At 38.2% G+C, this 13,399-nt stretch overlaps 1 protein-coding gene across 1 annotated transcript in view; it reads right to left on the reverse strand.

Annotated features, from left to right (window-relative positions):
* LOC139724892 (uncharacterized) overlaps window positions 1-13,399 on the reverse strand; it is a 93,705-nt gene that overhangs the window by 52,084 nt on the left and 28,222 nt on the right. The window contains exons 2-3 of the mRNA XM_071636015.1: window positions 7,202-8,353; window positions 821-1,012 (exon numbers count right to left, since the gene is read on the reverse strand). Of these exons, the coding sequence (XP_071492116.1) occupies window positions 821-1,012; window positions 7,202-8,353 (1,344 nt within the window). The remainder of the gene's footprint in view (window positions 1-820; window positions 1,013-7,201; window positions 8,354-13,399) is intronic.

Genomic DNA, 13,399 nt, shown 5'->3' on the forward strand with positions numbered 1-13,399 from the left:
ACGCAGCGGGCCGATCAGGGGCATGGATTATAACCACTGATCTCTATGCAGTTGAGATCGGCTGTTGTAACCACGTTTTGTTTATCAACACGATTACCTACATAGATAGATACGGGGGCAATCTAGATCAACAGGCGGCGCTTGCCCATGTGCGGGGTAGTTGCGTGGACACATTTCTTTCGTGAAAACATTTCCGCTGTGTGAGTATTAAAGGGGAAATCCAGTTCAAATATAAATTAGTCTGATAAAAAAAGTAAAATCTTGCGAGTTCAACGGTAAAAATATAACTGAAATCGAATGAAAAGTAAGGAAGTTATGACATTTGAAGTTTTGCTAATTTCTGCAAAACAGTCCTTGCACACTGGATATGAATATGCAAACGTGTGAGCTAACCATGTCATAACTTCACACTTTTCCATCGAACCTGTACAAACAAAAGCAAAAAATATTACGAAAGTTTGATATTTCTGTCATTTGAAGTTTGAAACACGATGTTATTCCTGATTGAATAACTGCAGAATAGTGATCAGTTGGATATACCAAGATTTGAGCCTTGGGCATAATTGCGCGAAAAACTTGAATGAAAAACTGGAAATTTCAAAAATTTATGAACAAACTATAATATGTCAAGTTGTGAGGGTATGACAAGCTCAATTTGCCATTATTGACCATTCAAAGGAAAGGTTCAAAGGAAATCGATAAGACAATTATGACTTCACTCTCTTGAACCTCCTTGGTCAAATTATATCAGCACTTTACACGAAAAAAACATGTACACATATCTTATATTGCAGAGGAAGGCAAGCTGAATGATTTGTACCTTCAGTAAGTCGCCTGTCTCTGTTCCAATAAATGCCACAGTTTCCATTTCCTCTGTTGCTATGCTGATTGAAGTGGCATGAACCCCATTCAATTCCAGCGCTGCTTCAGCAGGGAGTGGCTCCTGGGCAGCTGCATAGTTGTAAAAAGGGTCATCTTCACACTGAAAATCTCTTGCTTGTTCTCTAGTGAACTGGAGAAGGAAAAAACAATAAAAAGATATATATAAATTTTTTTCTTTCATGTTTATATCCAATAATTCCTCCATATCAACTTTCGTGGAGAAATATGATAGCACTACATAAATCAAAGCTCTATGATACTGCCATAATCATATTCAATAAATAAGTGTATAATTAAAACATCCTAATATTCCCTCAGACGTGATACGTTTGTTAACACTATTCAAGATTTGCACAGGGAAAAAGCATTGAAGTATGCAATATACTGCTCCAGATGACTTGACCATTGACCAAAACCTAAAACAACAAGGATAGAATGGTACATGTACAAATGTATTGCGGGTATTTCATTATAATTGAACATATACGAGTTTAAGGCGTATTCATAACAAAGAAGTATTGATTGTGAAATAGAAATGAGATGTCTTGATCACAAAATCCAAAGTCTCAGACAAAAAATATACACATTTTCAAGAAATGTCTCTATCTTTTAAAGCTAACTCATGTAAAATAAATGAATAAATAAATAAATAAATAAATAAAATCTTGTAATGGTTACAAACTGCTGCTCACTGCGCATTATACAGTAGTTATCTGAAATGATGATATTTATGGAGGCTGAAGGCTGCGATAGTCAAGCGGTGGCTGTAACCATGATATTCATAATACTTTATAATAACCCTACAAACCGATAGGGCCATTATAGGACAGTAATACGTATACGATATTTGCTTCATCTACTTTACTTAGCACAGAAGGTTCCCATCAATGTCCCTGTCTTGTGGAAACTTGTGCCAATTTGTAGATTCCATAACTTTTCATTCATATTTCTACTTCCAGCGGAACTAAATCTTTTGTCCTATTTGAATCACCTTGTCAACGTCTAATTGAAGATTTGAAAGTTTGTTTTTTGTTCGTTTTGTTTTTGTTTTTGTTTTGTTTTGTTTTGTTTTTGTTTTGTTGTTATTTTTTTTTTTGGGGGGGGGGGGGGGGGGCTTGTCAGCCGATTTGGAACCATGGACCTTTCTTTCTTTTCGCTTGTTTGTTTGTTGTTGTTTATACATGTTTTTTTTTTTTTTTTTTTTTTTTTTGCTTGTCAGCTGATTGGGCACCACAAATGAGAACTCAATTTTTTTCTTCTTTTTTTTTGCACCACAATGCGTATCAAAAATATGAGGACCGGTTTATCTGCTATTTGTTTCGGGTTTTGTTTTTTGTTGGTTTGTTTTGTTTTGTTTTGTTTTGGTTTGGTTTTTTTTGGGGGGGGTTGGCTTGTAAGGCCATTGGGAAACAAATATGGAGCAGAGTTATTTTTCTATATTTCTTGGTTGATAATTGATGTAACATAATTTCCTGGCAATTTAAGATAATTTTAGGTCGCCTAAAGCACAAAACCATTTTTCACACTGCGCACGCTGCAAAGCCCCCGAATGAGATTCTTTTTGCCCGTCAACAAAGAACGGACAGGTTCGCGTTCCGCCTCTACAAAGGCAGTATCCCTTTTCACAGTCAACTTCATGTGCCATCCGACAATGAAAAATATCGATTGGAGGTTAAATCATGAACAGAAAGTGCGCTGATGGACTGACAAATTCTTTTTATTATACACTATAAGGGCACTCGAATGGGGTCAGCGAAAGTCAATGCTATCTGTTGAGCTCAGCCTCGATTGCTACGTACGTCATCATAAGAGTTTCGAAGTTCAACAATAACCATAAAAAAAACACTGACTGTGACTTGCAACAAGGCATTCCAATGACAGTTTATTATGCAGTAACCACCGACCTGACATAAGTATATCCAATCTCAACATGTACTGCTTATCTATGCTTCATGCACTTAAACTGCTGTTTGTCCACATTTTATGTTGTTATGATATCTCTATAGCATTACGAGCACCTGCTCACATCTAAATGTACTGGTTTTGTCCGGCTAATCGCCTAACATGCCTGATTTGGCTCGTTGAGTCGACATACTAATTAGTAGTCAGTTGTTATTTTGGCGCCCTTGCAGCGCTACCTTGTTGGTAGTCACACCTCCCTGGTCATCTACATTAATGGTTGGATGAGCTTTCTTTAATAGCTAGCATGCACTATCTGATGTCCACACAACAGCGGTATAGACTCTGCCTGAACTATTTGTACACTGGTTCCGTTCCTTTTGACTTTTTTTTTCTCTTACTGTATAACAAAAGTATACCAAAAGGTGTATATATGATTTGATATTTTCTATAAACTCGTCATTAAAGTAAACGCCATAATGATGTATTATGTTACTCTTCTGCCATTTGCTTCTGTGTATTTTTGCTTGCTTCTCAGGATTCCGTCGAGGACTCCAGTCAAACTACAACAGGACAACAAGATACTGCTACCCACTGTCCTTAACTACGCTACCTCCTTATCCCACCACTTCAGCACCTGATGTCATGCATTTTTGTTCGTACTCCTTTGGCTTTCTTTGCCACTGTTCTACATGTTGACGTCTTGTCTCGTCATATTGCTGTTCCTTTGTTGTGTCTCCTATCAGGTCTACATCTTAGTTTATCAAACTCGCACCAGTGGCATAATATAAACGATAGTGTTTGTCTCCTTTCATTATGGCTCAAGCCCTAAATTTCCCTTTTAATTTATTGAATAATGATGAATTTTTTAAAATAGTCAGGCAATATCCCACCACAACTGAGACGCAACATGAATTTTCCAGCTTTGAAGATTTTATTTCAACAACAGCTAACACTGCACCATATCTGGATTATAATTGTGGCCACGACGATTCTATTCATCGTCCACCTTGTTATTATTTTCACAAAGAATCAGTTTAAGCAACAAAATATTAAATCAGTTGAAAATGTTATGGTTTTACATTTAAATATAAGATGTATTGATAAACATTCTGATAATTTATTACATTTGTTAGAAAATTTAAAAGACAACTGGGCTGCGATTGCATTAACCGAGACATGGCTTTCACAACACTCTAGCAATTCATTTACCCTCCCTGACTATGATTTACGTCATTTTGAAGATTTGAAAGTGAAATTGCAAGTAACAAAACGCTGAATATTATCAGGACCATTTTTTTCTTTGGCCAGATAGAGTTTTCATAAAATGGCCTGCTATCGATCTGTTAGTCGACAAGACACCTCGGGACATTTGCATAAGGGTCTTGTTTTAGTTCGTAATTACAGTTCTACTGCAACTAAATGTAGATGAAACCAGTGTGCTCTTTATTTTGACATGTCGTACAGTATCCACTCATGCAGGAAATGGACTACACTGCAGGGCCCCATTTCATAAAAAGTCGATATGATAGCAACTCATACTGGAGTGGCAATTGTCATGGTAACGACAAGAATCCAGGTTCCTCATTGGCTGTTGCTATTGGAAGTTGCCATTCCAGTAAGATTTGCTATCCTAACATTTTTTTTTATGAAGTGGAGCCCAGATCTTTCACCAGATTCACAAAAGATTTTTTTTTCTTTCCTATAATCAGTTTGTTTGTTTTTTCTTCTTGCTAGATTGCTTACGGACGGTTTGACATTTTGTATCAATTTTTATGTCAGATCAAACCCCCTATGAAACGCCTCGTAGATGGCAAAAAAAAAGACTTCCGCAATTCGGCGAGACCCTTCAAAGCCCCAAGGTTGCCAGAGTTGGCATAATTATGCTTTCTGGCATTATCTTTAAAAGAAATACTCTTCAGCACGTAGCATTATGCTGGGCATAATTATGACCAGAAAGGAAATATCTATCCGTTTTGTTTATTTATTACCTGATTTGCTGATGAAATTGACAGTAAAAAGTTGTGAAAATCTGTTTTTGTTTGTTTGTTTGTTGATGTTGGTTTTGTTTTTGTGTGTGTGTTGTTTTTTTTTTTTGGGGGGGGGGGGGGTGGGGCTTGTCAGCCGACTGGGAACCATGGACCTTGCTTTCTTTTCGCTTGTTTGTTTGTTGTTGATTTTTTTTTTTGCTTGTCAGCTGATTGGGCACCATGGACCATTCTTTGTTTTTGCTCGTTTGTTTGTTTGTTTGTTTTTTTGCTGTTGTTGTTGTTGGTTGTTGTTGTTGTTGTTGTTGTTTGGCTTGTCAGCCAATTGGGCACCACAAATGAGAACTTTTTTTCTTTTTCTTTTTCTTTCTTTTTTGCACCACGAATGCGTATTAAAAATATGAGGACCGGTTTATCTGCTGTTTGTTTCGTTTTTTTTTTGTGTTTTTTTTTTTTTTGGGGGGGGGGGTTTGGCTTGTATAAGGCTATTGGGAAATAAATTGGGAGCAGAGGATTTTTTTTTTTTTGCTTTTTCCTTGGTTGATATGATGTAACATAATTTCCTGGCAATTTAGAATAATTTTAGGTCGCCTCAAGCGCAAACCTCATCACGCTACAAAGCCGCCAAACGAGATTCTTTTAGTCCGTCAACGAAGAACGGACAGGTTCGTAATCCGCCTCTACGAAGGCAGTACATGTATCCCTTTTCACTGTCAACTGCATGTACCATGTCGAAATATCGATCGGATATTAAATTATGAATAGAAAGTGTGCTGATGGACTGACAAACTCTTTTTGTTATACACTATAAGGGCACCCGAATGGGGTCAGCGAAAGTCAATGTTAGCTGGTGAGCTCAGCCTCGTTTGCTACGTACGTAATCATACGAGTTCTACTTCGAACAAGGCAATCGCCAAATTGTGTCTCGCCCATTTGCGTACAAGGAATTAATATTTTTTATAACTCCCAGAAGTTAATTCTTATGACCTTTGACCTTTGGTGACCTTCAACACCCTAAGGGACATTTACCATCCAAGTTTGGTCACAAACGGACAAAGGGATCAAAAGTAATGAGCTATAATCGAAATGCGCCATAAAAACTTAACATTGCGCCCTAAAAATTTGTTGACCCCTTTCTGTGACCTTTGACCTTGTGATGACCTTTAACTCCCCAAGGGACATCTACCGTCCAAGTTTGGTCACAAACGGACATAGGGATCAAAAGTTATGAGCCACAATCAAAACGCGCCCTAAAAAGATAACATTGGGCGCTAAAAGTTTGTTGACCCCTGTCTGTGACCTTTGACCTTGTGACGACCTTCACCTCCCCAAGGGACATCTTCCATCCAAGTTTGGTCACAAATGGACAAAGGGATCAAAAGTTATGAGCCATAAACAAAATGCGCCCTACAAACTTAACATTGAGCCCTAAAAGTTCGTTGACCCCTGTCTGTAACCTTTGACCTTGTGGTTACCTTCAACTTCCCAAGAGACATCTACCATCACCCAAGTTTGATTGCCATTGCAGCAACATGTGCTGAGTTACGTGTGATAAGAGAGTCTTGCAAGTAAACTTTAACGTATGACCTCAAATGACATTTGACCTTATCATGTGACCTCTTACGGCACCATAACATGAAGGTACCCCCAGTGCATCCATCACCCAAGTTTGATTGCCATTGTAGCAACATGTGTCGAGTTACATGTGATAAGAGAGTCTTGCAAGTAAAATTTAACGTATGACCTCAAATGACCTTTGACCTTATCCTGTGACCTGCAACGGCACCATAACATGAAGGTACCCCCAGTGCATCTATGACCCAAGTTAGGTTGTAATCCAAGCAACTTATGTGAAGTTATTTGTCAAAAGAGAGTCTTGCAGGTAAACTTTAACATAGAAAAGAGTCTTGCACATACTCTTTAATATATGACCTCAAATGACCTTTGACATCATCACATGACCTCTGACAACACCATAACATGAAGATACCCCTAGTGCTTCTATCACTCAAGTGTGGCTGCCATTGCTGTAACAGTTGCCAAGTTATGCATCATAAGAGAGTCTTGCAGGTAAACTTTAACATTTGTGACGGACGACGGACGACGGACGGACGCCATTTGGATCCCTTAGTCTCGCCTTCACATCCGGTGGGCGAGACAAAAAGGTAAGACAAATATACATGCAGGTTTATAATTAATACAGAAAATAAACAGATATTGTTCCAAAAAAATATATGTATGTTTCAATCACAGTCATTTTTCATGCCAGCATTACAGAAATAAACATGGTTTTAGGTTATAAATGCAGGCGCTTATGTTGACACTTTTTTGGAACTTGGTGTAGGGCCTACCAGGGCCTTGTATGAGTTAACGCTAGGGGAACCCAGCATACCAGGTTCCCATAAGGACTTAAAAATAATGTTACATCTCACCTGGAAAATGAAACAACTGCCCGGCAAGTGACTTATTGGTGGAGTTTGCTCTGTCAGGCACTCAAATACTGCATCAAGAAACTTCTCCTGTATGTCCGACATTCTGTAGATACACAGAGCAGATTGAGGCTCATCCACACCGTCGGGTACTTCTTCAGCTGTAAACACAGCGTATAACAGGGCTCCCCCAGATGAAGCGAAGGACTCTGCCAGAAGCATTCCAGGAACAGACACTTCCACAGCCTGGATCAGATTATAAGAGATTCTCCCCTCTCCTGAAGAGCAGGTTATAGGCAATTCAGTGAAGGAATCAAGTGAGGCAGTTGGTGACTGGCAGACTCTGCTCAGCATAGACACATATGGGGCATCATCAGGATAACTGCCCTCTTGCAGCTGCATCTGGGTTGTGACGAAGTAGGTGAATCCCTCATAGCTGAAGCCATCAAGGAAATGTACCTGAAATTTCAGTTGGGCAGCCTCAGGGGACTGCTGAGTTGTCATTGAACTGGAGGAAAAGGGAGGCTGCATTTCCCATCTGGTAACATACGGTATTTTTTCCACTTGATTGATCAGGAAGTTTGGGCCAACTCCAACATACAAGCATGAGCTTCCTCCACTTGTAAGAACTCCAACAGCGGAAGATCCAGAGTTGATGACGACATTCGGGTACCTCTCAGCGCTGGATATGTTTGCTAAGTTCCGCAGCTGACATGTCTTAGAGTAGTCTTCACAGGTGATCAGTCTGTCTATAGGATCTGGAGCAACAATTAAAATTCTGTTTTGATTATTGCATGGAATTTCACATGTTTCAGGGTCTGGAGCTGTACTGACGATGCGCTGCCGGTTCAGGTCTGTACTGAGCTGAAGGAGGGCCCTATTTGCCCCAATGTAGAAGTTCTCTGTCTTAGGATCCTTGGTAAATTGAATGAATTCGTGGCCTTCTACAGGATTGATGTACTCCAATGGGTGATATGCATTAAGTGAAGCTGAAGAAGTGCTATCGCAGTATGCAAAGCTCACTAGAGTGGCAAGGTTCGCCAATACTACCCAGCCAATAGTACTTGTTCTGAACATGCTAGTCCTCAGAGAAACCTGACTTTCATCCATCATGTGCTGCCTCATGTGCTGCCGGTCTCCTCCAAAAATCCAGACCTCAGGGTTGAAAAGGAAATGTGAAAGAAGCAGTAGCACTAGTCACATAATACATATACAACTATAGGGCAATATGGATATACAGCGATACTGGAGGACAACCAGCTTCCCATGCGCCAATCCCGATCATTTTATTATTTCGAGTAACTTGAGTATGATGTTTAGTTAAATTTAAACGAAATTTAAATCAATATTGATGTTAGGATCAACTAACTTCGCAAAAAGGGATGATATCATTGCCTTTCGATACAAAGGTTCCATTACACATAATTTTAATGATTTGTTTTCTTCTTTTTTTGTGGTTTGTTTGAAGCTAATGTGAGCTTTGTGAGAGGTGTTGCGCTATTGTATCTACCAATCTGCGTGTGTTTAGGACCTATATCACTGTAGTTAGTGAAAGCATGAAAAACTTAAAAAAATCAGTTACTTTTATATCTTTTTACTGATCAACATGAAACTTCCAGCATCTGTGCTTTCTTATTTTACTTTGTTTATCAATGTCAACTAAATAATGGCGTGGACTTGTACGAGTCAACTACCGGTAGCTCCAAATTTATGCAACTACTGCTGCAAATGGCTACTGCTAAGGGCCTCCTACTGGCTTTCCCCATGGACCTCTGCGGGCAATCCCAGCGACTCACCCTGAAAAAGTTTTGGTCATGCTCAAAACTTGGCTGCGGGTAAATCGAACTCGCGTGGCACCTCTTGGCAACTTCGGGCGAGATATGCGCTAGGTACTGTCAGGTGCCGACCAACTGCGGAGAGCTCCGGGTAGCAAATTTGTTTTCCCTCAAATCAACCCGCAAAACTTCCCCAGATACGGTATGACAAGGCCTTGGGCATGCTCAAAACTTGTTTCGAGTTCGGTGGTTTGCCTGCAGAGGTACAGGCAGAACACAAGAAGCAGACCATTACCGGCAGCACCTCGCAGGCAACTCCAACGCAGGTGCTTCGCAGTACCCGTAAGTCGCTCGTAACAGAAAATAAATCGGTTTTAAAGCTCTCACGCTGGTCACACGGAACACATGCAAGTAGAAGGTAAGTTATAGCACGCGTCTAGCAGGTAAGACACAAGTACAATACTCGCATACATTCTTGGCCGTCCGTAAAAAAAAATAAAATAAAATAAACATTCAACAATGAGGGGCTCTCATTAGGGCAAAGATCTCCTGCTGTGGTATTTCCAGGTGTCGTTATCTATTAATAGTCTGATAGTGTAAAGGTTTCTACATTGGTGGGTTGACTGATGATGATTTAAAAATGCAAATGATTGGTGATACATTTCATGTTGCACGTGTACAGCTGAGTACACCAGTGGCCAGATTCTGTTCCCTCCCTCCCTCATTTGCTCCCCCTCACTCTCTCTCTCTCACTCTCTCTCTTTCTCTCTCTCTCTCTCTCTCTCTTTCTTCCTCTTTCCTATCAGCAAATTGTCCATTGGATTCCTTGCCTTTGAGGAGAATCAAACACAAATATGTGGATTGCGTGAATGTACTAACAGGATACATCAGTGAATGTTGTGGAAATTCAGACAGTCTGTTCAAAACTTCAAAAAAAAAAAATCTTTTGAATCCAACCTTGAATCGAAGGGAAGTGTATGAAAAATACCGTAATTGTGCTACCCTGAAGACAAAGACAAGCTGAAAGAGAGTAGTAAAGTGGGAAATTTGATGAAGTTAAAGGTGATATAAAATATCTTTGGAAATAAATATTTTGAATAAAAGTAATGAAAATACAGTAATTCATTCTCTCCATTTCAGAAATAAAAGTCTTACCAACAGTCAAGATATTGTAAATACATTCTTATGATCAAGTTGCTAATAATGAGAATATGAGAATATTTTTTTTTCAAGATTATTAAAAAATTCCAAATAATGATGCTGTGTTTTAAAGTCGACAACAAAATGATGAAAATAGTGATTACCTTGCTGGAAAGAACATAGTGTCCCACAGTGTGAGAAACACAGAGTGAACACAATGTTAAATCTCTTCACACTGTTAAATTCGAGCGTTTTAACAGTGTAAACACATTGTGAATCATGCATTTACAGTGTGACACAGGAAATTACTATGTGAACACTGTTAAATTCGAGCGTTTTCGCATAGTCGACTAACTGACCACACTGTGTTCTTATTCCAGTATAGGGCCATGCCTGAAGTTGGTCCCTCTGTATGGGGTCATATATTCGGTGGAATGCTGTACTGATATAAAAACACTTTCATCATACTGTACGGATACAGAGGCATGCTTTTTCATACAACTATTGTTCTTGAATAGACAGCCTTGCCATACATACTGTAAAACTCGTCATTGTTTTTTGTTTTCGGCTTTTGTCATAGACAATGTGGCCGTGCTTTACAAAACCAGTATAAAAAGTCGCAAGACCTGGTTTTTCGTGAGGACTCAAACAGATATAAAGGAAAAACCTAGTAAATTTCTAGTATTTTATGTTTTCTGAATTTTCTTAAAGAAAAGAAGAAATAAAACGGCTAAAAAATTATTGCCAATAGTTATCTTTTGAAAGGGTGATGGTATTGTTATGTAAGCTAGTATCAGTTATAAATATAAATCTACTTGATAATGTGCATATCTTCATTCTGGTTTAATAATTCCTTCATAGTGGCTGTCACGGAACTGACATATCCTGTTCTTTGCTCCGTATATTGCATAGAGCACAGCGGGTGAATGCACTTGACTATCACCCTTAACTTCAAGGTCTCTTTTCTATTAACTGTACACACTTTTCCAGAGTGTGTATTTATCTTGTATTAATTGCATTGGTTTGGGAAGTCCCTTTCTATTGAAGTATCTATATCGGTTTAGAGCTTAGAGTCTGCTCTTAGAATCATCCAAGACTTTTTGGTACTTTTGCGATGCAAGGTCACATAATTAATAATACCGTTCGGCACAACTGGACTGTTAACATAATACGTATCAGTGGTACTTATCCCCTCAAAGAAAACAAGGAATAACAAATTTATACCACAGTTTCCAATTTCAAGCTTTCACATGGTAAATCTGTGCAGGCAATAATATCCGTTGGTCTCTTTTCCCATATTACATTTCAATGGAGCTACAGAAATAAACTGTGGAGAACTATTCATGGAATCAGATGACTGTGATATAAAAATAAAACTCAAAAGGATATGACATCGCATCACCTTAGTCTCCAATGTACGAATGATCCTTTATTCAATGTGTGATCTTGAGATCCTCCTTTACACAACATTTAGACTTCAACGATTAAATTGTTTCCGTTTTTTTTCTTTTTCTTTTTGAATCTGTAAATCACTAAAAAAATTGGCATAATTAAGTATTGCACAATTGACAAATAAGTCATATCTCAAAGTGCTTTGCCAACAAAACCAATAGAACCAAATGCTGTTCAAATGTAGGTTGAAACAAGATGAACTCGCTTTTAAAGGTTGCACTGTCTGGAAGTTACGGTTAAAGATATTGTATTCTGCCTTGATATCCACTTTTGTGTGCCATATAAGTCATGGGACTAGAAAATATACCATTTCTGAAGAAAACAATGTATTTTATATGTGAGAATTTCACTGAATACATCAACAAGAATTACAATAACGAAATATGCCTTGACCTTGTGCAGTTACCATGAGAAAAGGAAAAGACAAATCGCTAATGTTTTGTCATGAATTGTTAATGGACAGAAACCAATTTGAAAGAACATATTGACAAATCTCAATAATGTAAGACATGTTTCAGGAATAAGCGAATGCACCAGACAAATTCTCAAGAATATAAGAATGGCAGCCAATTTTTAGAAATTTTTTTTATAGCGATCCCAATGCTAATTCATCATTGTTATGACATGTTTAAAGTATATAATGAAAATATATTTTCAATATTTTACTTTCAAATCTTCAATTATAACACAAACATTAATCATGTTCCAGGCAGGCAAGTATTCAAGGCTTCGCTTCAACTTTATCAGGGTAGCATTGGTGACGAGTCACAAAGCATATTTGCACTGGATGTGCTGCTGGTTCTGATTCAGGGTCACAGAAAAAAAAAAGGGAGTGATGTTGTATTGTTCATGTATACTATTATGCGACATGGAATTAAGGCAATAATCTACAATATTGGTGCTGACAAATTTTGTTCCTAGTTGTAGTAAAAGCCATGACCACCCTAGTAACTATGGTTTTACAGTGATGCCTATTGTAGTCGAGTACTTTGATGGCTGACTTACTGAATTTGTGTGCTTATTATCATCTTCCACAATACTATTGTGGCAGTCTCCTTCTGTTCCACAGATAGACAATCCTGGAATCAGTATTGAAAGGATCACAAAGGGGAAACTGCATATTCCACATGTGGAGTCAGTAAATGCAGCAATATTGGTAGATCACATCAGTGAATTCAGTTTGAGGAAAACCGGATTCAAAGGTTAATATCATATGTTCGAGGTAAAATACCCGTTTAAAAGAGGAAATTCAGGCGATTTTCATCATTTTACATCATGTACATAAAAGACACCACCATGTTTACATTTGTGGAATTCATTGCCATCCTTGAGCAGAGAAACCAATAGGGCCTACTCTGAAAACCCAGGAACAAACAAACACTGAAAAAGGTAGCAGCTTTACCATAAGGATGAATGAGTAGGGGTTCACCATAAGATTACATGAGTGGGAGGCTCACATATTATTTCAGAAATGTAGCAATGAAATTCCATTGACAATACCGCTTGCTTTAAGGTCTCATGTGTAGAATTTATGCATGCTTTCTTCTTTTGTTCTGCTTCTTTGAGCACCCAATTATGCATTCTTGTGGTGAAGCTGATATGTCATCATCCTTGTTCATTGTGATTTGTTATAAATTTTGAAAAACAAAATCTTATTCTTTATCCCAATCACTATAAATTCTGAAATTCTGTACCCCGTATAAGCGGTTATTCATAGGTGTTCAAAATAACATGTTAAAGTCTGAAAAATCAGCTCGAGTTCATCTTTAAAGTGTAAAGCAGGTTTCAAATCATTTTCATTATCATCTTTGTTGTTGAGCTGTTTGGAGTAAAT

Source organism: Diadema antillarum, unplaced genomic scaffold (genome assembly GCF_040938485.1).
Source record: "Diadema antillarum isolate AM-2024a unplaced genomic scaffold, OU_Dant_1.0 seq00000002_RagTag, whole genome shotgun sequence".
Taxonomy (NCBI): Eukaryota; Metazoa; Echinodermata; class Echinoidea; order Diadematoida; family Diadematidae; genus Diadema; species Diadema antillarum.